This window comes from Phyllobates terribilis, unplaced genomic scaffold, assembly GCF_046119375.1.
Source record: "Phyllobates terribilis strain yellow unplaced genomic scaffold, ASM4611937v1 Scaffold_1__5_contigs__length_1240528914, whole genome shotgun sequence".
NCBI classification, from domain to species: Eukaryota; Metazoa; Chordata; class Amphibia; order Anura; family Dendrobatidae; genus Phyllobates; species Phyllobates terribilis.
In genome coordinates this window covers 1,226,629,975-1,226,654,961 of record NW_027362761.1, presented here as the reverse complement: position 1 = coordinate 1,226,654,961, position 24,987 = coordinate 1,226,629,975, and the positions used below count along the sequence as shown (strand labels likewise).

General features: G+C 53.2%; 1 protein-coding gene across 2 annotated transcripts in view; it reads left to right on the top strand.

Annotated features, from left to right (window-relative positions):
- Positions 1–24,987, top strand: part of ALMS1 (ALMS1 centrosome and basal body associated protein) — a 90,243-nt gene extending 65,256 nt beyond the window's left edge. For both annotated transcript variants that reach the window (XM_073649878.1, XM_073649869.1), the window contains exons 5-18: positions 7,159–7,318; positions 12,119–13,240; positions 13,376–13,500; positions 14,898–16,266; positions 16,613–16,729; positions 18,470–18,625; positions 19,013–20,721; positions 20,829–20,934; positions 21,035–21,205; positions 21,330–21,574; positions 21,646–21,808; positions 24,096–24,159; positions 24,407–24,506; positions 24,783–24,987. In XM_073649878.1, coding sequence (XP_073505979.1) covers positions 7,159–7,318; positions 12,119–13,240; positions 13,376–13,500; positions 14,898–16,266; positions 16,613–16,729; positions 18,470–18,625; positions 19,013–20,721; positions 20,829–20,934; positions 21,035–21,205; positions 21,330–21,574; positions 21,646–21,808; positions 24,096–24,159; positions 24,407–24,506; positions 24,783–24,827 — 5,652 coding nt within the window. In that variant the 3' untranslated portion in view covers positions 24,828–24,987. The remainder of the gene's footprint in view (positions 1–7,158; positions 7,319–12,118; positions 13,241–13,375; positions 13,501–14,897; positions 16,267–16,612; positions 16,730–18,469; positions 18,626–19,012; positions 20,722–20,828; positions 20,935–21,034; positions 21,206–21,329; positions 21,575–21,645; positions 21,809–24,095; positions 24,160–24,406; positions 24,507–24,782) is intronic.

Here is a 24,987-nt window from a genome sequence, read left to right as displayed (position 1 = left end):
GGCTACCGGAGCTGCCCCCGACACCGGGCTGCTCCCCCCTCCCACTGAGGAGCGCACCACAGCATCGTTGCCTGATGGAACGCCCGCCGCCGGGCCGCCCTCACTGTCCAGCCTCTCGGCTGATGCACCTCCTGCTGCGTCCCCGCTACTACAAGCAGAGACGGAGCTCTGCGCCTCACTACCGCGCTCTGTAATCTCCCCGCGCCTTTGCACCGGATCCACAGCAGAACCCGGGCTGGGCTGGGCAACGGGGCTTATACCGCGAGCTGAGCCTGCCGCCGACTCAGGGGGTACAGGGAGGGGGGCATATACGTATCTTACCGCTTCCTGCAGCTTTGGCTTGGTCTTCTTTGCCTTTTTGTGGCCCCCAGGTGCCTCTTCTGGTAGATCGTCACCAAGATGGAAGTTTTGGAGGCACACTGGGGACTCCAGGAGCTTAATCTCCGCCATTAGCGCCCCTCCCTGGCCGCTGCTGTCACTGTCCTCCCCAGAGCCGGCAGAACTGCGACCGGATGTCACTGTCGCCTGTCCTGCAGGGAGCTCGCTGCACGTGGCCTGCGGGTGACTTTGCAGGCTGCCAGGTGGGGCTTGCTGCTGGTCATCATCACTCTCATCATCCACCTGGCTCTCAGGCTGCAGCCCTATCTGCCTTTGCTCTCTGGTATCAGCCATTTCTCTGTAGCGGTCTTCATTTATAAGTTTTTCTTTGAAAGGACCACTCTGCTCCCTGATGTCAGCTTTCCTAAGTTCCAGGCGTTGAATTTCACTGCTCAGTCTTTTTACCTCGGCTTGGAGCTTGGCCTTCCTTGGTTTGGAGGCCCCCGCAGCTTTGGCGCTTGTGCAGCGCAGCTCATCCCGGAGCCTCCTGATGAGCTTACTGGCATCTTCATACTCACGGAGGTGGGTCATGACCCGGGAGGCATAGGTGGACACAGACTCCCGGGGTCCCTGCAGCGCCCACCCCCCCTCAGGGAGGTCGGCCTCACCTCCGTGAGCACTCAGCTTTCCTCCGGAAGGAGCGCCATCATGCACGCCGCTGTCAGGCTTTTCCTCCATGCTGGAAGCCTTGCAGCTTCTGGGGGTCTCCACAATCCCGGGGGGAGTAGGAGCCACATTGCTGCGACTCCTGGTGCAGTGTCTCACCCCCGAGTCCTCTGATGTGCAGGCCGGTTGCTGGTTTCTTCTGCCCCCCGCCGGCCTGGTTCGGGAAGCAGAAGCCTGGGACTTGGCTCCATCACTCATCCCAGAAACCCGCTCCCTCCCTGGGAAAGAGAGAAAGCAGGTCCCCAGGTGGAGAGGTGTTGGTTTCTCAGAGATCAGGAGCTCACAGCAGGATCTGCAGCCACCACACCCGCAATCACCACACTGACTAGCAGCTGATCAGAGCTGCACCCAGTATGCTGCTGGTGGAGTCACTGTGTACAGACATTACATTACTGATCCTGAGTTACATCCTGTATTATACTCCAGAGCTGCACTCACTATTCTGCTGGTGCAGTCACTGTGTACATACATTACATTACTGATCCTGAGTTACCTCCTGTATTATACTCCAGAGCTGCACTCACTATTCTGCTGGTGCAGTCACTGTGTACATACATTACATTACTGATCCTGAGTTACATCCTGTATTATACCCCAGAGCTGCACTCACTATACTGCTGGTGCAGTTACTGTGTACATACATTACATTACTGATCCTGAGTTACATCCTGTATTATACTCCAGAGCTGCACTCACTATTCTGCTGGTGCAGTCACTGTGTACATACATTACATTACTGATCCTGAGTTACATCCTGTACTTTACTCCAGAGCTGCACTCGCTATTCTGCTGGTGCAGTCACTGTGTACATACATTACATTACCGATCCTGAGTTACCTCCTGTATTATACTCCAGAGCTGCACTCACTATTCTGCTGGTGCAGTCACTGTGTATATACATTACATTACCGATCCTGAGTTACCTCCTGTATTATACTCCAGAGCTGCACTCACTATTCTGCTGGTGCAGTCACTGTGTACATACATTACATTACTGATTCTGAGTTACCTCCTGTATTATACTCCAGAGCTGCACTCACTATTCTGCTGGTGCAGTCACTGTGTACATACATTACATTATCGATCCTGAGTTACCTCCTGTATTATACTCCAGAGCTGCACTCACTATTCTGCTGGTGCAGTCACTGTGTATATACATAACATTACTGATCCTGAGTTACCTCCTGTATTATACTCCAGAGCTGCACTCACTATTCTGCTGGTGCAGTCACTGTGTACATACATTACATTACTGATCCTGAGTTACCTCCTGTATTATACTCCAGAGCTGCACTCACTATTCTGCTGGTGCAGTCACTGTGTAAATACATTACATTACTGATCCTGAGTTACCTCCTGTATTATACTCCAGAGCTGCACTCACTATTCTGCTGGTGCAGTCACTGTGTACATACATTACATTACTGATCCCGAGTTACATCCTGTATTATACCCCAGAGCTGTACTCACTATTCTGCTGGTGCAGTCACTGTGTACATACATTACATTACTGATCCTGAGTTACATCCTGTATTATACCCCAGAGCTGCACTCACTATTCTGCTGGTGCAGTCACTGTGTACATACATTACATTACTGATCCTGAGTTACCTCCTGTATTATACTCCAGAGCTGCACTCACTATTCTGCTGGTGCAGTCACTGTGTACATACATTACATTACTGATCCTGAGTTACATCCTGTATTATACCCCAGAGCTGCACTCACTATTCTGCTGGTGCAGTCACTGTGTACATACATTACATTACTGATCCTGAGTTACATCCTGTATTATACCCCAGAGCTGCACTCACTATTCTGCTGGTGCAGTCACTGTGTACATACATTACATTACTGATCCTGAGTTACCTCCTGTATTATACTCCAGAGCTGCACTCACTATTCTGCTGGTGCTGTCACTGTGTACATACATTACATTACTGATCCTGAGTTACCTCCTGTATTATACTCCAGAGCTGCACTCACTATTCTGCTGGTGCCGTCACTGTGTACATACATTACATTACTGCTCCTGAGTTACATCCTGTATTATACTGCAGAGCTGCACTCACTATTCTGCTGGTGCAGTCACTGTGTACATACATTACATTACCGATCCTGAGTTACATCCTGTATTATACCCCAGAGCTGCACTCACTATTCTGCTGGTGCAATCACTGTGTATATACATTACATTACTGATCCTGAGTTACATCCTGTATTATACTCCAGAGCTGCACTCACTATTCTGCTGGTGCAGTCACTGTGTACATACATTACATTACTGATCCTGAGTTACCTCCTGTATTATACTCCAGAGCTGCACTCACTATTCTGCTGGTGCAGTCACTGTGTACATACATTACATTACTGATCCTGAGTTACATCCTGTATTATAATTCAGAGCTGCACTCACTATTCTGCTGGTGCAGTCACTGTGTACATACATTACATTACTGATCCTGAGTTACCTCCTGTATTATACTCCAGAGCTGCACTCACTATTCTGCTGGTGCAGTCACTGTGTACATACATTACATTACTGATCCTGAGTTACCTCCTGTATTATACTCCAGAGCTGCACTCACTATTCTGCTGCTGCAGTCACTGTGTACATACATTACATTACTGATCCTGAGTTACATCCTGTATTATACTCCAGAGCTGCACTCACTATTCTGCTGGTGGAGTCACTGTGTACATACATTACATTACTGATCCTGAGTTACCTCCTGTATTATACTCCAGAGCTGCACTCACTATTCTGCTGCTGCAGTCACTGTGTACATACATTACATTACTGATCCTGAGTTACATCCTGTATTATACTCCAGAGCTGCACTCACTATTCTGCTGGTGCAGTCACTGTGTCCATACATTACATTACTGATCCTGAGTTACCTCCTGTATTATACTCCAGAGCTGCACTCACTATTCTGCTGGTGCAGTCACTGTGTACATACATTACATTACTGATCCTGAGTTACATCCTGTATTATACTCCAGAGCTGCACTCACTATTCTGCTGGTGCAGTCACTGTGTACATACATTACATTACTGATCCTGAGTTACATCCTGTATTATACTCCAGAGCTGCACTCACTATTCTGCTGGTGGAGTCACTGTGTACATACATTACATTACTGATCCTGAGTTACCTCCTGTATTATACTCCAGAGCTGCACTCACTATTCTGCTGGTGCAGTCACTGTGTACATACATTACATTACTGATCCTGAGTTACATCCTGTATTATACTCCAGAGCTGCACTCACTATTCTGCTGGTGCAGTCACTGTGTACATACATTACATTACTGATCCTGAGTTACACCCTGTATTATACTCCAGAGCTGCACTCACTATTCTGCTGGTGCAGTCACTGTGTACATACATTACATTACTGATCCTGAGTTACATCCTGTATTATACTCCAGAGCTGCACTCACTATTCTGCTGGTGCAGTCACTGTGTACATACATTACATTACTGATCCCGAGTTACATCCTGTATTATACTCCAGAGCTGCACTCACTATTCTGCTGGTGTAGTCACTGTGTACATACATTACATTACTGATCCTGAGTTACATCCTGTATTATACTCCATAGCTGCACTCACTATTCTGCTGGTGCAGTCACTGTGTACATACATTACATTACTGATCCTGAGTTACCTCCTGTATTATACTCCAGAGCTGCACTCACTATTCTGCTGGTGCAGTCACTGTGTACATACATTACATTACTGATCCTGAGTTACATCCTGTATTATACTCCAGAGCTGCACTCACTATTCTGCTGGTGCAGTCACTGTGTACATACACTACATTACTGATCCTGAGTTACATCCTGTATTATACTCCAGAGCTGCACTCACTATTCTGCTGGTGCTGTCACTGTGTACATACATTATATTACTGATCCTGAGTTACCTCCTGTATTATACTCCAGAGCTGCAGTCACTATTCTGCTGGTGCAGTCACTGTGTACATACATTACATTACTGATCCTGAGTTACATCCTGTATTATACTCCAGAGCTGCACTCACTATTCTGCTGGTGCAGTCACTGTGTACATACATTACATTACTGATCCTGAGTTACATCCTGTATTATACCCCAGAGCTGCACTCACTATTCTGCTGGTGCAGTCACTGTGTACATACATTACATTACTGATCCTGAGTTACATCCTGTATTATACTCCAGAGCTGCACTCACTATTCTGCTGGTGCAGTCACTGTGTACATACATTACATTACTGATCCTGAGTTACATCCTGTATTATACTCCAGAGCTGCGCTCACTATTCTGCTGCTGCAGTCACTGTGTACATACATTACATTACTGATCCTGAGTTACATCCTGTATTATACTCCAGAGCTGCACTCACTATTCTGCTGGTGCAGTCACTGTGTACATACATTACATTACTGATCCTGAGTTACATCCTGTATTATACTCCAGAGCTGCACTCACTATTCTGCTGGTGCTGTCACTGTGTACATACATTACATTACTGATCCTGAGTTACATCCTGTATTATACTCCAGAGCTGCACTCACTATTCTGCTGGTGCAGTCACTGTGTACATACATTACATTACTGATCCTGAGTTACATCCTGTATTATACTCCAGAGCTGCACTCACTATTCTGCTGGTGCAGTCACTGTGTACATACATTACATTACTGATCCTGAGTTACATCCTGTATTATACTCCAGAGCTGCACTCATTATTCTGCTGGTGCAGTCACTGTGCACATACATTACATTACTGATCCTGAGTTACATCCTGTATTATTCTCCAGAGCTGCACTCACTATTCTGCTGGTGCAGTCACTGTGTACATACATTACATTACTGATCCAGAGTTACCTCCTGTATTATATCCCAGAGCTGCACTCACTATTCTGCTGGTGCAGTCACCATGTACATACATTACATTACTGATCCTGAGTTACCTCCTGCATTATACTCCAGAGCTGCACTCACTATTCTGCTGGTGCAGTCACTGTGTCCATACATTACATTACTGATCCTGAGTTACATCCTGTATTATACTACAGAGCTGCACTCACTATTCTGCTGGTGCAGTCACTGTGTACATACATTACATTACTGATCCTGAGTTACCTCCTGTATTATACCCCAGAGCTGCACTCACTATTCTGCTGGTGCAGTCACTGTGTACATACATTACATTACTGATCCTGGGTTACATCCTGTATTATACTCCAGAGCTGCACTCACTATTCTACTGGTGCAGTCACTGTGTACATACATTACATTACTGATCCTGAGTTACATCCTGTATTATTCTCCAGAGCTGCACTCACTATTCTGCTGGTGCAGTCACTGTGTACATACATTACATTACTGATCCTGAGTTACATCCTGTATTATTCTCCAGAGCTGCACTCACTATTCTGCTGGTGCAGTCACTGTGTACATACATTACATTACTGATCCTGAGTTACCTCCTGTATTATACCCCAGAGCTGCACTCACTATTCTACTGGTGCAGTCACTGTGTACATACATTACATTACTGATCCGGAGTTACCTCCTGTATTATACTCCAGAGCTGCACTCACTATTCTGCTGGTGCAGTCACTGTGTACATACATTACATTACTGATCCTGAGTTACCTCCTGTATTATACCCCAGAGCTGCACTCACTATTCTACTGGTGCAGTCACTGTGTACATACATTACATTACTGATCCTGAGTTACCTCCTGTATTATACTCCAGAGCTGCACTCACTATTCTGCTGGTGTAGTCACTGTGTACATACATTACATTACTGGTCCTGAGTTACATCCTGTATTATACTCCAGAGCTGCACTCACTATTCTGCTGGTGTAGTCACTGTGTACATACATTACATTACTGATCATGAGTTACATCCTGTATTATACTCCAGAGCTGCACTCACTATTCTGCTGGTGCAGTCACTGGGAATATACATTACATTACTGAGTTACCTCCTGTATTATCCTCCAGAGCTGCACTCACTATTCTGCTTGTCCAGTCACTGTGATAGTTTTTTTACTTCAGGCCTTGGTGGAGCTGCTGCTTATAGTAAACAGGATGATCTTGTCTTTCAGACTTATCTCAGGAACCTCGGGATTGATCAGTCCCCCACCACGATCCTCACACCTTTTGTTCCAAAGGGCCCCATTCTGGAACCAGAGTTCTCCCCAACAGATCTGAGAACAATCAAAGGATCCACCGCAACACCGAGCCAAAGTATGAGGCTGTCTGAAGGTAAGTGTCCGAGGGCGGAGAGTCTGCTCACAGTGCCCCCTTCTGTTTAGTGTCTGTACCCTGTATACTGCACTGTGGGAGATATAGTTATCGCGCACCATACTGTCGTCTCGTGTATCACTAGTAGTGTTGAGCGAGTATGTTCTATTATTCCTTTCTCCGAGTATGCTCGGGCCGAGCTCCGAGTAGTTCCAGCTGCTCGATGATGCGTTTGAATCGCTCCCATGTGCATGGTTTGCAACTGTTTGACAGCTTTATTACATGTGATGTCTATTTCTTACACATTCCTCACATGTAATAAAGCTGTCAAACAGTCACAAATCATGCACATGGGAGCGATTCAACCATATCACCGAGCAGCTGTAACTACTCGGAGCTCACCCGAGCATACTCGGCGAAAGGGTTAACAAAACATACTCGCACATCAAAACTATGAATTACCACATGTGGAATTATATACTTAACAAAAAAGTGTGAAACAACTGAAAATATGTCTTATATTCTAGGTTCTTCACAGTAGCCACCTTTTGCTTTGATGACTGCTTTGCACACTCTTGGCATTCTCTTGATGAGCTTCAAGAGGTAGTCACCGGAAATGGTCTTCCAACAATCTTGAAGGAGTTCCCAGAGATGCTTAGCACTTGTTGGCCCTTTTGCCTTCACTCTGCGGTCCAGCTCACCCCAAACCATCTGGCGTAGCCCCCCATCACTCTCCTTCTTGGTCAAATAGCCCTTACACAGCCTGGAGATGTTTGGGGTCATTGTCCTCGTGAAAAATAAATGATGGTCCAACTAAATGCAAACCGGATGGAATAGCATGCCGCTGCAAGATGCTGTGGTAGCCATGCTGGTTCAGTATGCCTTCAGTTTTGAATAAATCCTCAACAGTGTCACCAGCAAAGCCCCCCCACACCATCACACCTGCTTCTCCATGCTTCACGGTGGGATCCAGGCATGTAGAGTCCATCCGTTCACCTTTTCTGCGTCGCACAAAGACACGGTGGTTGGAACCAAAGATCTCAAATTTGGACTCATCAGACCAAAGCACAGATTTCCACTGGTCTAATGTCCATTCCTTGTGTTCTTTAGCCAAAACAAGTCTCTTCTGCTTGTTGCCTGTCCTTAGCAGTGGTTTCCTAGCAGCTATTTTACCATGAAGGCCTGCTGCACAAAGTCTCCTCTTAACAGTTGTTGTAGAGATGTGTCTGCTGCTAGAACTCTGTGTGGCATTGACCTGGTCTCTAATCTGAGCTGCTGTTCACCTGCGATTTCTGAGGCTGGTGACTCGGATAAACTTATCCTCAGAAGCAGAGGTGACTCTTGGTCTTCCTTTCCTGGGGCAGTCCTCATGTGAGCCAGTTTCTTTGTAGCGCTTAATGGTTTTTGCAACTTCACTTGGGGACACTTTCAAAGTTTTCCCAATTTTTCGGACTGACTGACCTTCATTTCTTAAAGTAATGATGGCCACTCGTTTTTCTTTACTTAGCTGCTTTTTTCTTGCCATAATACAAATTCTAACAGTCTATTCAGTAGGACTATCAGCTGAGTATCCATCTGACTTCTGCACAACACAACTGATGGTCCCAACCCCATTTATAAGGCAAGAAATCCCACTTATTAAACCTGACAGGGCACACCTGTGTAGTGAAAACCATTTCCGGTGACTACCTCTTGAAGCTCATCAAGAGAATGCCAAGAGTGTGCAAAGCAGTCATCAAAGCAAAAGGTGGCTACTATGAAGAACCTAGGATATAAGACATATTTTCAGTTCTTTCACACTTTTTTGTTAAGTATATAATTCCACATGTGGTAATTCATAGTTTTGATGCCTTCAGTGTGAATGTACAATTTTCATAGTCATGAAAATACAGAAAAATCTTTAAATGAGAAGGTGTGTCCAAACTTTTGGTCTGTACTGTATCACTAGTAGTAGTGCCCCGTGCAGCCTCCTCATGTATCACTAGTAGTAGTGCCCCGTGCAGCCTCCTCGTGTATCACTAGTGGAAGTGCCCCGTACAGCTTCCTCGTGTATCACTAGTAGTAGTGCCCCGTGCAGCCTCCTCATGTATCACTAGTAGTAGTGCCCCGTGCAGCCTCCTCGTGTATCACTAGTAGTAGCGCCCCGTTCAGCTTCCTCGTGTATCACTAGTGGAAGTGCCCCGTGCAGCTTCCTCGTGTATCACTAGTAGTAGCGCCCCGTGCTGCCTCCTCGTGTATCACTAGTAGTAGTGCCCCGTGCTGCCTCCTCGTGTATCACTAGTAGTAGTGCCCCGTGCAGCCTCCTCGTGTATCACTAGTGGAAGTGCCCCGTGCAGCCTCCTCGTGTATCACTAGTGGAAGTGCCCCGTACAGCTTCCTCGTGTATCACTAGTAGTAGCGCCCCGTGCAGCCTCCTCATATATCACTAGTAGTAGTGCCCCGTGCAGCTTCCTCGTGTATCACTAGTAGTAGTGCCCCGTGCAGCTTCCTCGTGTATCACTAGTAGTAGTGCCCCGTGCAGTCTCCTCATGTATCACTAGTAGTAGTGCCCCGTGCAGCCTCCTCATGTATCACTAGTAGTAGTGCCCCGTGCTGCCTCCTCATGTATCACTAGTAGTAGTGCCCCGTGCAGCCTCCTCGTGTATCACTAGTAGTAGTGCCCCGTGCAGCCTCCTCATGTATCACTAGTGGAAGTGCCCCTTACAGCTTCCTCGTGTATCACTAGTAGTAGCGCCCCGTGCAGCCTCCTCATGTATCACTAGTAGTAGTGCCCCGTGCAGCCTCCTCGTGTATCACTAGTAGTAGTGCCCCGTGCAGCCTCCTCGTGTATCACTAGTAGTAGTGCCCCGTGCAGCCTCCTCGTGTATCACTAGTAGTAGTGCCCCGTGCAGCCTCCTCGTGTATCACTAGTGGAAGTACCCCGTACAGCTTCCTCGTGTATCACTAGTAGTAGTGCCCCGTGCAGCCTCCTCGTGTATCACTAGTAGTAGTGCCCCGTGCAGCCTCCTCATGTATCACTAGTAGTAGCGCCCCGTGCAGCCTCCTCGTGTATCACTAGTGGAAGTGCCCCGTGCAGCCTCCTCGTGTATCACTAGTGGAAGTGCCCCGTGCAGCCTCCTCGTGTATCACTAGTAGTAGTGCCCCGTGCAGCCTCCTCGTGTATCACTAGTAGTAGTGCCCCGTGCAGCCTCCTCATGTATCACTAGTAGTAGCGCCCCGTGCAGCCTCCTCGTGTATCACTAGTGGAAGTGCCCCGTGCAGCCTCCTCGTGTATCCCTAGAAGTAGTGCCCCGTACAGCCTCCTCGTGTATCCCTAGAAGTAGTACCCCGTGCAGCCTCCTCGTGTATCACTAGTGGAAGTGCCCCGTGCAGCCTCCTCGTGTATCACTAGTAGTAATGCCCCGTGCAGCCTCCTCGTGTATCACTAGTAGTAGTGCCCCGTACAGCCTCCTCGTGTATCAATAGAAGTAGTGCCCCGTGCAGCCTCCTCGTGTATCACTAGTAGTAGTGCCCCGTGCAGCCTCCTCGTGTATCACTAGTAGTAGTGCCCCTTGCAGCCTCCTCGTGTATCACTAGTTGTAGTGCCCCGTGCAGCCTCCTCGTGTATCACTAGTAGTAGTGCCCCGTGCAGCCTCCTCGTGTATCACTAGTAGTAGTGCCCCGTGCAGCCTCCTCGTGTATCACTAGTAGTAGTGCCCCATGCAGCCTCCTCATGTATCACTAGTAGTAGTGCCCCGTGCAGCCTCCTCATGTATCACTAGTAGTAGTGCCCCGTGCAGCCTCCTCATGTATCACTAGTAGTAGTGCCCCGTGCAGCCTCCTCGTGTATCACTAGTAGTAATGCCCCGTGCAGCCTCCTCGTGTATCACTAGTAGTAGTGCCCCGTGCAGCCTCCTCGTGTATCACTAGTAGTAGCGCCCCGTGCAGCCTCCTCGTGTATCACTAGTAGTAGTGCCCCGTGCAGCCTCCTCGTGTATCACTAGTAGTAGTGCCCCGTACAGCCTCCTCGTGTATCACTAGTAGTTGTGCCCCGTGCAGCCTCCTCATGTATCACTAGTAGTAGTGCCCCGTGCAGCCTCCTCATGTATCTCTAGTAGTAGTGCCCCATGCAGCCTCCTCGTGTATCACTAGTAGTAGTGCCCCGTGCAGCCTCCTCGTGTATCACTAGTAGTAGTGCCCCGTGCAGCCTCCTCATGTATCGCTAGTAGTAGTGCCCCATGCAGCCTCCTCGTGTATCCCTAGAAGTAGTGCCCCGTGCAGCCTCCTCATGTATCGCTAGTAGTAGTGCCCCATGCAGCCTCCTCGTGTATCACTAGTAGTAGTGCCCCGTGCAGCCTCCTCGTGTATCACTAGTAGTAGTGCCCCGTGCAGCCTCCTCATGTATCGCTAGTAGTAGTGCCCCATGCAGCCTCCTCGTGTATCACTAGTAGTAGTGCCCCGTGCAGCCTCCTCGTGTATCACTAGTAGTAGTGCCCCGTGCAGCCTCCTCGTGTATCACTAGTAGTAGTGCCCCGTACAGCCTCCTCGTGTATCAATAGTAGTGCCCCGTGCAGCCTCCTCGTGTATCACTAGTAGTAGTGCCCCGTGCAGCCTCCTCGTGTATCACTAGTAGTAGTGCCCCTTGCAGCCTCCTCGTGTATCACTAGTAGTTGTGCCCCATGCAGCCTCCTCATGTATCACTAGTAGTAGTGCCCCGTACAGCCTCCTCGTGTATCCCTAGAAGTAGTGCCCCTTACAGCCTCCTCGTGTATTCTTAGTAATAGTGCCCCTCTTCACTTCCAGTCACTCCCTGCATTGATTTCCTTCTTTCTTCTTGGTCAGGGGGCTCTCAGAGCGCTGTGAATGTCTCCCAGTCCAGCCTGTATTCCTCCACATCCACCACCAGCGTGTCTATCCCTATGGGATCAGAAGTTGGGCCGGAGTCTCCATTACCCACTGACACGTCTCCTCCGTTCGGCTCTGGATCTGGTAACGACAGACCGATCAGCCAGGATGACATGATGGCGCGGGGTGTTGGCCAGGATTTGGTGGTGCTCTCTCCCTGTGTGGAGATGGCTCAGGATGCCCAGCCCATTCATGATCTTACATGGAGCAGTACGGCTGCCCAAAATGTCCTCATCGATGACAGTGTGGGGTCCATGCAGGTAAAGCAGCTGATCAAGCAGTTTAAGTCTGGTGGCATCGACGACACCGCCACACGGGATAATGAACAGGTCACATCCTTACAAGGTTCCCACATGAATCTTCCCACCATGAATCCTGTCAATGACTCATTTGTAGGGTCCAACACCCTCAAGGAGATCCAGAAACTCTTGGCCGAAGCAGATGTTGGTGTTAATAGAACGATGTCTACTTCACACCGGGCGTCTCCAGTTGGGGATCCATACACCAAGGATCCAAGATGTCTCAATCTAGAGGCGTCTCTGAATAGCCTTTCAGCGAGCCCTCTGGATCTCCAGGTGAAGGACATGTCCTGGGATTCCTCATTTAATAGCGGCTCTACAGGAGACCACTTCAAGGATTCATCGGTGACTTGGAAGAACGACTCTCTCCATAGTGGGGACAGCTCTTACTTAGGGGAACTTGTAGGCAGCAGAAGCGCCCACCCTGCGCCCTTCAATCTACAGCGACAGTGGGGAAGGTCAGAGCCAGAAGGCTGCAGTAAAGCCACCGCAAGTAAGGCGATGTCATCTAATGGAAGGATGGACAGGGTTCAGCGCAGTGAACAACTTCTAAGCAATGTTTCGAGCTCCGTGGGAGTCCTGAGGAACGCCTTGGCTGTAACCGGTACGGGTTACCTTACGGGGAGGGAAGCGGAAAGCGATGAAAGTAGCGGAGACTCCCTGGCTGCGCGGGTTACGAGCCTCCTGAAGAGCGATGCACCTTGGAGTAACACGTCGCGAGCCGTACAGAGAGCAGACGAGGAGGAAAGGAAGGCACGAGGTGAGGCTGGTCCTGGACCACGTAAGTACGGCACGGCCATCAGTGGAGCGGGGCTGTCCCTCCGCCGGGTATTATAGGGCCTCCGGTCCAGACTCCCAACCTCTCACTGAACGTTCTTCTGCTCTTTCTTGTCAGGGTCGGTGAAGCTGAAGCTGACGAGTCAGTCCACGATGCCGGACACCGAGCTGAGCGAGGAGGACAGAAGACGGATCGAGGAAATCAAGAGAGAACTGCTGGGCAGAGCCGCGCACGCTGAGAAGGTGACCACCCATGTAGGACAACAACCAGCCACCGTATAAGGGGGCGGGATATCGGGGAGACCAGTGTGATATAGCATCAAGGGCTGGAGGGGGGCAGGACGCAGTTATCCGCTCCTCCAGTAACGTTTGTGCTTGTTGTGCCGCAGCTGCCGGGGAGGATCGCAGGTAAGTTCACATTGTGCCATGTACCGTGCTTCTCTGCATGATGGCACGATTGCCTGAACCGGACTGTGCCGGGAAGGGGTGACCAGCTGAAAATTACCTGATCTGACCACTAGGGGGACACCTACTGGTTCAGGGGTCTTGGCACGTCCATCTGCCCATTATAAAGGAAAGTTCTGCAACTTTCTCCCAGACTTTGTGTTTCTGTTCATCACCGTGTTTATGATCCCTGCTTACTGCCAGTGAACAGGGACGTTCACATCCAGAGTGTGACCCCCTGTATAGATCTCAGGTGAGAGTTCATCACAATGTATCATCCAGGGCAGTCCTCCGGCCGGTATCGATCCCCTGAGGATTCGTTACAATGTACCGGTGCAGGTAAAACGCCTTCATGTGACGGAGGATTGGGCAAGCTGCAATTTATTAGGTCACTGACTGCAGGCAGAGCTCGTTATACAATACCAGGTTTATCTATGAGCCCTGTACGATGCCGCCGTCTGCACGGGGTGTGATTCCTGTGTGCTGTGTCTGTAGTGTGTGATCTGGTGGGAACTACAAGTCTCAGCATGGTCTGACAACCTGTGTGCTGCCAACCCAAGATTAACCATCTCCCAGGAACAAGTGCGCTCAGCAGACTCCTGGCTGATACCAGCGGGCGGCAGCGCTTCGCTCCGCTCCGGTAGTGTCCTCCATGTGATGCCGCCATTGCCTGGTGTTCTGTATTGTGTGTGGCCCTGAGATTCTCCGTGTGACGTGTTTTCGGAGGGTCTCTCCGTACGTCGAGGGATCTGGGGGGGGATTTCTAGAAGCCGCAGTTAGTAAAGGCCACTCGTGGTGCGGCGTCGCACCGGCCATGACCCTGAGCCCCGGAAGCTCCACTTCCAGCTTCATTCACCGTTGTCTCTTTTGTCTCCGTTTTCTCGGATTATTTTGTCCTTGTAGAAAATGATTTTTTTTTTAGCCCTATAGATATTTATAACCACGGTAAAAGCTCAGAACACGGGATTCTGTCCTCGCACAATGGAAGGCAAAGAAAGGCAGCGTAGGCGGCCATATCCAGCGAGATCTCACCACTCAGCGCCTTAAATAGCTGGTGTTAACCCTTCACTGTCAGAACCGGCAATGCAAATCCCCCGCGAGGATCCCAGAGCTGCGCAGGGATGTGTTTTTGGGTTTGGGGGTCTCTCCGGCTGATTCCTCACATCTACAGACCTCTCATTGCTCTGTCATTATAGGATTATTCCCACCCCGACAAGCCGGCGTCTTCAGGGGACACGGGAGCTTTCAGCTTACGACTGACACCGTCACCATTCCTGCTACCCATCACCAGCGCTGATCACCTCGCGGACAACATGAAAAGTATAACTTCTGAGGCTCAACCCAATGTAACTTATGGGGCAATGACCAAGGATGTGTCCTCTATGGAGGCTGATCAGCCTCCGCCAACATCTCACCAAGATCCAATATCCGAGCATCAAAGTGAAAAAGCATCAAGAAGAAATGTCCTCGAGCCAGAGAAACATGACGTGCCTCAGGTGACATCAACCGAAGAGGCCACAAAACCAATATCTTCTATCACATTCTCCTCCCGGAAACGCTCCCCACCTCTGTCCTCTTCTCTGGATGGCGGGTCTCCACTGCTTCTCTCTGTCCTTGATAAGTCACCAACCTCCCGAGGCTCAGAGCTCCATCCTTGTCCGTCGCCATCACAGAACGTCCATCGCATTCCTTATGAAGACGCGTCATCGTCTCGCCCGGCTGCTGTGGATCACATTCTATGGCGGCTCGGTGAATCCTCAACACAAGAATTTTCAGCACGTTCCTGGGCCGCAGAAAATACCACTGCTGTGTCCACACAATGGACGTCTGCTCCATCTGCTGAGAGGTTCAGTCTGTTCCCGTATTCTCAAAAGGAAAATATGGTTTCTGGAAATGTAAATCCGGAAGGTTCTTTAGTCATTAATCGTGATCTTCCGATGAGTAATGTTGGCGGCAACCATCGAATAACGTGCAGCAGGCTGGAAGCTGGAGGAGATGGGTCACGTCCATCGTCTTCTCAGGAGTTCCAACCCAAACCAATAATATCTTCTCCAACTCTGAAAGCCCTTTCTTGTATCCACTTGACCATCTCTCCAAAGGACGACATGAAGGTTCTCGACGTATCCAGAGCCCTGGTGACATCAGATATTGAGGGTTTGCCTCATGACCCAAAAATAAATGAACTTACGTCTTGGTCGTTTTCTGCAGACCTGTCCAGGAATGACCTGAGCCATAAGGACCGCTCAGCTGGATCGGCGCCACTCAGCCGTTTACACCTAACCTGTACGGGAGACAATAAAGCCATTCATGAAGACGGCGTCCAATTTATGGAGAAAGAAAACATTCCCGAAAGACTGATCCTGTCTGACAGAAGACGCTCGCCATTATTTGACGCCACTACCCAGATAACCACCGAAAGTCCAGAGAAGACCACCTTCTCAGCAGAGATCTTTGTGGAGGGGTCAGTAAGAGAAACCTCAAGGTCCTCAATCCGAAAAGTCAGCCAGACCCCAGAACGAAAGCCAACGTCCCGTACTCCGCTGTCCTGCCTGTCCAGGGCTACTGGTGAGCGGTGAATCTTCTGTCTTCCCTGTTCGTGTCATGTAGATGTCCTCACCATAGTGGGTGGGCCATGTCTTACCCCACACTGCCGGGGTGCTATCACATGTAGTGGAGTGGGTCTGCCTTATTACGATGGGGTGGCCAGAATCACTACACAAACAGTGATGACTCGAGGCCTCTGGGTCCCAATGTAGAGTCTATAACGAGTAGCCGGCCTCCATAATCTGTATACAGTACTGGTGGTAGAGGCCATTGTCCCCCGCAGCGGAGCCTGGGTGCCCCCTTGTATCTTTTCCCTTTGCTGAGACACAGGGTAACATTGTGATCATCTCTGTTCCCCTTGGTACAGATCAACCTCTGCTGCTGCCGTACCGACCCCCGGGGAGCCCAGAACTCTTCTATGTGCCCTACATGGAGGGAGGATCCAGGATGTCCCCCGTCAGCACCGTCGAGAGCTCCCACCCAGGTAACAGAGGCCTCGGTCACCCCATCACCTCGCAGCTGATCTCGGATACGTGCAGAACTTTCCTCTGTTCTAGTATTACATTGTTGTGATTCTGAGAAGAACCTGAAACTCCCCGGTGTCTGGTAGCGTCATGTACCGTGCAGTTGCACCTACATCGTTCCTACACCCCATGCTTTACACTTCTGCTTGCAGTCATTTCAGTTACTTAGTATGCAGTGCAGGTGTTGCTCATACTGCAATATTGTCGCTGGTTCATCGTTTTATGCGCTGACCTATAACTGCCCTCTGTGCATTTCTGTAATGGCTCCGTTGTGAGTAATGGATCTGGAATCCCTGTGCCCGCCTCGCGTCGGCATTCCCCGCGCCCGCCTCGCGTCGGCATTCCCCGCGCCCGCCTCGCGTCGGCATTCCCCGCGCCCGCCTCGCGTCGGCATTCCCCGCGCCCGCCTCGCGTCGTCATTCCCCGCGCCCGCCTCGCGTCGTCATTCCCCGCGCCCGCCTCGCGTCGTCATTCCCCGCGCCCGCCTCGCGTCGTCATTCCCCGCGCCCGCCTCGCGTCGGCATTCCCCGCGCCCGCCTCGCGTCGTCATTCCCCGCGCCCGCCTCGCGTCGTCATTCCCCGCGCCCGCCTCGCGTCGTCATTCCCCGCGCCCGCCTCGCGTCGGCATTCCCCGCGCCCGCCTCGCGTCGGCATTCCCCGCGCCCGCCTCGCGTCGTCATTCCCCGCGCCCGCCTCGCGTCGTCATTCCCCGCGCCCGCCTCGCGTCGTCATTCCCCGCGCCCGCCTCGCGTCGTCATTCCCCGCGCCCGCCTCGCGTCGTCATTCCCCGCGCCCGCCTCGCGTCGTCATTCCCCGCGCCCGCCTCGCGTCGTCATTCCCCGCGCCCGCCTCGCGTCGTCATTCCCCGCGCCCGCCTCGCGTCGTCATTCCCCGCGCCCGCCTCGCGTCGTCATTCCCCGCGCCCGCCTCTCGTCGTCATTCCCCGCGCCCGCCTCTCGTCGTCATTCCCCGCGCCCGCCTCTCGTCGTCATTCCCCGCGCCCGCCTCTCGTCGTCATTCCCCGCGCCCGCCTCGCGTCGTCATTCCGCGCGCCCGCCTCGCGTCGTCATTCCGCGCGCCCGCCTCGCGTCGGCATTCCGCGCGCCCGCCTCGCGTCGGCAGTCCCCGCGCCCGCCTCGCGTCGGCAGTCCCCGCGCCCGCCTCGCGTCGGCAGTCCCCGCGCCCGCCTCGCGTCGGCAGTCCCCGCGCCCGCCTCGCGTCGGCCGTCCCCGCGCCCGCCTCGCGTCGGCCGTCCCCGCGCCCGCCTCGCGTCGGCCGTCCCCGCGCCCGCCTCGCGTCGGCCGTCCCCGCGCCCGCCTCGCGTCGGCCGTCCCCGCGCCCGCCTCGCGTCGGCCGTCCCCGCGCCCGCCTCACATCGGCCGTCCCCACGCCCTCCCTCGTCGCTGACGGCGTCCCCGCGCCCTCCCTCGTTGCTGCCGGCGTCCCCGCGCCCACCCTCGTCCCTGCCAGCGTCCCAGCACCCTCCCTCGGTGCTGCCGGCGTCCCCTCCCTCGGCGCCGCCGGCGTCCCCGCCCTCGGTCTGCCGGCGTCCCCATTCCCGCCCTCGTCCACGCCAACTTCACCGCGTCCTGTCCTCGCACCTGTGTCTCGGCGCCGACGTCACCACGCCCTAGTCTCCGTGTCCTCCCCACTATTTCACCTCAATAATAAAAGTTGAACCTCTTGCTTATTTCTTATAGGCTCCAATGACGCCATTTCCCCAAAGTTTCCCCCCAACATTTTGGGGTCCGCTACAGAACAGTTACCTGACCCCTGCATACCCAGACACCGAGAGGGCATCTACAGTAAGGAGCAGAACCTGAATATGGCAGACTGGAAGCAGAAGCCGGCACGAGGTGAGCAGCAGCTACAACATGGCGGCCAGGAGGTGCGCTCAGATATGCCAGTATGGCTCCATACCACTCCCATCTAGAGCAGCATTCATAGTTCTGTTCTGTGAATGGCGTCTTCTCCAACCTGTTCACATGTAACAGAAAATTCCATGCAGAGAAAAGAGTGACAGCGCTGACCGGCAGATTCTGCCCGGAAAAGTCAAGAATTAATCGCATGGAATGACGACAATTGGGCTGATCCCCGTGTGTAACCACGACACAGCAGGAATCTGGAATTACAGTGGCTGCAGCTCTGGATGTGATTGGAGGATGTGGATGGATCCCAGGACTCGGGACGTGATCTCATGTTGTCTTGGACGGAGATTCATTCAGTATTTTCTTCTCTCTTAGGTCCGGCTGACGACGCGCTGTCATCCCGGCATCCATCAGCTCCCGCACCGCTGTCATCTCCGGCAGAACAGGATTCTGGGAACTTAAATAAAATGTCATCCTACAGCCTACTCCATCCTAGCAGGTCTCAGTCCAGAGAGAAGTGGGACCCCAGCGGGTGGCAGCCGTATCCAGTCTCCTCCCTGGAGGATAGCCAGTTCCTTCCTTTACAGCCAGAAATGGATTATCCCCAAGAACAGTCTGATATTGTTCTACGTTCTAGGAAGGAAACTATCCCAGACACTGCTGGACGGACCCCCGCGCAGAACCCTGGAGGACTGAGTCACAAGAGCGTGCAGACCCCCGGAGGACTGAGTAACGAGAGCGCGCAGACCCCCGGAGGACTGAGTCACAAGAGCTTGCAGACCCCCGGAGGACTGAGTCACGAGAGCGCGCAGACCCCCGGAGGACTGAGTCACAAGAGCGTGCAGACCCCCGGAGGACTGAGTCACGAGAGCGCGCAGACCCCCGGAGGACTGAGTCACGAGAGCGCGCAGACCCCCGGAGGACTGAGTCACGAGAGCGCGCAGACCCCCGGAGGACTGAGTCACGAGAGTGCGCAGACCCCCGGAGGACTGAGTCACGAGAGTGCGCAGACCCCCGGAGGACTGAGTCACGAGAGTGCGCAGACCCCCGGAGGACTGAGTCACGAGAGTGCGCAGACCCCCGGAGGACTGAGTCACGAGAGTGCGCAGACCCCCGGAGGACTGAGTCACGAGAGTGCGCAGACCCCCGGAGGACTGAGTCACGAGAGTGCGCAGACCCCCGGAGGACTGAGTCACGAGAGTGCGCAGACCCCCGGAGGACTGAGTCACAAGAGCGCGCAGACCCCCGGAGGACTGAGTCACAAGAGCGCGCAGACCCCCGGAGGACTGAGTCACAAGAGCGCGCAGACCCCCGGAGGACTGAGTCACAAGAGCGCGCAGACCCCCGGAGGACTGAGTCACAAGAACGCGCAGACCCCCGGAGGACTGAGTCACAAGAGCGCGCAGACCCCCGGAGGACGGAGCGACTACCCCAGCAGCAGCCCGGACCAGAGCTTCTCCAGAACTCAGAGCGTCGTCTCCCACCAGAGCCTGGATGATTTGTGGGCGCGATACACGGAAAACAGAAGACGGGCGACCGAGTCCAGCAGAGATGTGGAGGTGTCCCTTGTGGAGCGTCTCGAGCGGCTGGCGAGACTGCTGCAGAACCCCCCACATCGCTCACTGAGGTCATGTAAAGACGAGGAGAGCCATCAGAAGAGAGAGACGAAGAAAGCTGCCCGGGAGCAGTGGTACAGGAGGAAACTGGGAGAGGACCCTGTGCCGGATGATGGCTCAGTGGGTAAATCCTACGAGGACCGTGCTGACAGCGGCTCCCTGCAGTCGGACCCCATGTCTGAGGTGAGAAGTACGGTGAACACCACCAGCACAGAGTCACAGGTGGGCAGTGATGCCTCATCCATGACTATCGGCAGCACCTCTGTGTCCACCATAGACACCATCAGACTGATTAACGCTTTTGGACCCGAGAGGGTTATTCCTTCATCAAGACTCGGCCGTCTGTACAGCACCATCAGCCTGCAGAAGAAGCACACCGAGAAGACAGTGAGGGGATTGAAACGCGCGTCAGCGGGCCGGGGGACCTCCAGGACGGAGATGCAGGAGCTGCTGAGGAGTCAGACCAAGGTAGAGGGACGTGAGATGTTACCAGGGGAATTGTATGAGGGATCCGGGGTAATCGCCGTAGTATACAGGTCCAGGGCTCATGATGTCACTCATTGTGTCTCCTTAAGATGTTGGATGCTGAATCTGTCGCCTTGTCCAACTGTTCATGGGAACCAAGTCCAGCGCTAAGACAGAAGAAGAGCAGCCGCAGGCTGAACAAAGGCGTCCAGGCTGGTAGGGTGCCTCTGTGTCCGGGCGGGGCGGCCACCTCTGGTCTCTTGCCGTGGCCTCTTTGGATGTAGCCACTTACACTGCGTGTCTCTGGTTCCTGTAGGAGAGCTGGAGATTGTGATGAGCGGCACCAGGAAGAACACGCGAGATGTGGGCACCACGTTCCCATCTCCAGGAGGAGAGCGGCTAACGACAGCGACTGCTGTGAACATGGAGACGAACACAAGAGCGTCAAAATGCAAAGTGACCATAGCAGCGCCGTACATCCCGCCAGGTGTGCGACCTCTCCAGCTGTGCCACACTAGTATAGACTTGTCATGTGTCGGTGTTATGGTGGCTATTAACCATCTGATGTCTACATCGGTGTAATAAACGGGCTCTTCTCGCTGTAATCGCAGGGCTGAGCTGGTTTGTGCCGGCTGAAAACCTGAAATCTGAGTCTCGGAAGGAGAATGAGCCGAGGATGAGGAGGGGTCCGGTATTGGCCTGGTACGAAGCAGTAACCAGCACCAAACCCTGGAGAGAACCCCTGCGGGAGAAGAATGAGCAGGACCAGGTCACAGGGAGAGCAGATGGCCCGATCCACAGCACCAGGGTCATCCCTACAGCACAGGACAAGCCCTTCATCAAAGTGTCCCTGCAGGTGAGGGCGGACGAGTGTGATTTCAGGAGCGCGGTCCTCTGGGTCCTGTGTAATCCTCTGTTATGTCTCAGGAGTCTCTGAGGTCTCACCGGCCGGACTTTATCTTCCGCTCTGGAGAGAGGGTGAAACGGCTGCAGCTCCTCGCAGAGGAACGCAGATTACAGAGCGTGTTCCAGGATGAGAGAGACCGGCTCTTCAACAAGCCGTGTAGGAGCGCGGCCCCCCAATACAAAGGTGACCACCGTGGGTTCTAGGGCAAGCAAGAATGATGACTGGATCCAGCACTCTAATTTTTATCCTCCACTTTCCGCTTCCTCCAGTCTACATCGTCCTCCTCCTCCGGACATCTCTATACCTACTTTTCCTCCTGAAGACCCTTCTGTACTTCCTTTTTTTCCTCTGTCCCTGCTACTCTTCCTTCCAAGTCCTACTTTGTCCCATTTCCTCCTCTTCCTTCTAGGTTCCACTCTATCCCTCCTCCAGTCTGTCGCTCCTCTTCCTCCGGGCCCCCCTCTGTCGCTCCTTCTCTTCCTCCGGGCCCCCCTCTGTCGCTCCTTCTCTTCCTCCGGGCCCCCCTCTGTCGCTCCTTCTCTTCCTCCGGGCCACCCTCTGTCGCTCCTTCTCTTCCTCCGGGCCACCCTCTGTCGCTCCTTCTCTTCCTCCGGGCCACCCTCTGTCGCTCCTTCTCTTCCTCCGGGCCACCCTCTGTCGCTCCTTCTCTTCCTCCGGGCCACCCTCTGTCGCTCCTTCTCTTCCTCCGGGCCCCCCTCTGTCGCTCCTTCTCTTCCTCCGGGCCCCTCTCTGTCGCTCCTTCTCTTCCTCCGGGCCACCCTCTGTCGCTCCTTCTCTTCCTCCGGGCCACCCTCTGTCGCTCCTTCTCTTCCTCCGGGCCCCTCTCTGTCGCTCCTCCTCTTCATCCTCCGGGCCCCTCTCTGTCGCTCCTCCTCTTCATCCTCTGGGCCCCTCTCTGACGCTCCTCCTCTTCATCCTCCGGGCCCCTCTCTGTCGCTCCTCCTCTTCATCCTCCGGGCCCCTCTCTGTCGCTCCTCCTCTTCATCCTCCGGGCCCCTCTCTGTCGCTCCTCCTCTTCATCCTCCGGGCCCCTCTCTGTCGCTCCTCCTCTTCATCCTCCGGGCCCCTCTCTGTAGCTCCTCCTCTTCATCCTCCGGGCCCCTCTCTGACGCTCCTCCTCTTCATCCTCCGGGCCCCTCTCTGACGCTCCTCCTCTTCATCCTCCGGGCCCCTCTCTGACGCTCCTCCTCTTCATCCTCCGGGCCCCTCTCTGTCGCTCCTCCTCTTCATCCTCCGGGCCCCTCTCTGTCGCTCCTCCTCTTCATCCTCCGGGCCCCTCTCTGTCGCTCCTCCTCTTCATCCTCCGGGCCCCTCTCTGTCGCTCCTCCTCTTCATCCTCCGGGCCCCTCTCTGTAGCTCCTCCTCTTCATCCTCCGGGCCCCTCTCTGTCGCTCCTCCTCTTCATCCTCCGGGCCCCTCTCTGTCGCTCCTCCTCTTCATCCTCCGGGCCCCTCTCTGTCGCTCCTCCTCTTCATCCTCCGGGCCCCTCTCTGTAGCTCCTCCTCTTCATCCTCCGGGCCCCTCTCTGTCGCTCCTCCTCTTCATCCTCCGGGCCCCTCTCTGACGCTCCTCCTCTTCATCCTCCGGGACCCTCTCTGACGCTCCTCCTCTTCATCCTCCGGGCCCCTCTCTGACGCTCCTTCTCTTCATCCTCCGGGCCCCTCTCTGTAGCTCCTCCTCTTCATCCTCCGGGCCCCTCTCTGTCGCTCCTCCTCTTCATCCTCCGGGCCCCTCTCTGTCGCTCCTCCTCTTCATCCTCCGGGCCCCTCTCTGTCGCTCCTCCTCTTCATCCTCCGGGCCCCTCTCTGTCGCTCCTCCTCTTCATCCTCCGGGCCCCTCTCTGTCGCTCCTCCTCTTCATCCTCCGGGCCCCTCTCTGTCGCTCCTCCTCTTCATCCTCCGGGCCCCTCTCTGTCGCTCCTCCTCTTCATCCTCCGGGCCCCTCTCTGTCGCTCCTCCTCTTCATCCTCCGGGCCCCTCTCTGTCGCTCCTCCTCTTCATCCTCCGGGCCCCTCTCTGTCGCTCCTCCTCTTCATCCTCCGGGCCCCTCTCTGTAGCTCCTCCTCTTCATCCTCCGGGCCCCTCTCTGACGCTCCTCCTCTTCATCCTCCGGGCCCCTCTCTGACGCTCCTCCTCTTCATCCTCCGGGCCCCTCTCTGACGCTCCTCCTCTTCATCCTCCGGGCCCCTCTCTGTCGCTCCTCCTCTTCATCCTCCGGGCCCCTCTCTGTCGCTCCTCCTCTTCATCCTCCGGGCCCCTCTCTGTCGCTCCTCCTCTTCATCCTCCGGGCCCCCCCTCTCTCCCTCCTCTCCGCTGACATCCTCTCCATCTTTGTTGTACCTCTTCTGGTTCCTGCTTGCTCTGGTTCTGTATCTGTGTAATGATGCGCACCTGTTATAACACCGCTCTATAATACCGCTCACCATCTCACACTTTTCCCCTCATTATAGATTACAAATTATCGCAGCAGAACCGAACCATCCCGAAAAAAGAGATGATCCAAAGGTCCAAGAGGTGAGACGTGGGCTGGTGTTACACTGACATCCGGGCTTTTTTTTTTTCTGATGTGACCGGCTCCAGAGGGTTAATAATGTGTGAAAGTAGAAGCGATTGTCGATCCAGCTCATAATGTGAGCACAAAGGAGTAATCCACGGGCAGCCATGGAGGAGACTGCCCGGCGTCCATAGGTGTCTACGGGCGCTGCGGACAGTGCTGGGGAGGACGCTCCCGTATTTATTGTGTTTATCGTGGTTATTCCAGGATTTATGAGCAACTTCCAGAAATCAGGAAGAGAAAGGAAGAAGAGAAGAGGAGATCTGAGTACGAGACCTATCGTCTGAAAGCCCAGCTCTTCCGGAAGGTTAGTATGCCGCAGTACTACAACATCCCCACACGATGGCAGCACCTCCTCGCTGTGGATTAATAAAGTAATACCGCTACAAGATGGCAGCACATCCTGGTCTGTGCATATATATTTTCAGTAGCACAGAGGGTGTCAGGAGAGGAAGGAGCTGATCTACTTTCTGCTTCTCCCGATTTTGATAATTTATCGCTCAGATCCGTGTGCTCTTTTCTGAAATACTCTGTGCTGCTGGACGGAGTCTGCTACTCATTTTATTAATTTCCTCTTTTGTAGAAAGTGACCAATCGCATTCTGGGCAGGAAGACCCCCTGGAACTGACCTCTCCCCACCGCCAGAAAATGCCTTGTCCCCCACACCTGACAGTGCGGACCCCTCCCCGTGTTTTTTTTTTGTAGATTTGGGTATTTATATATTTTTTAGCAGACGGAGATTTTATATTTTTGTGGTTTTATAATTTAAATAAATGTAATATATTTGA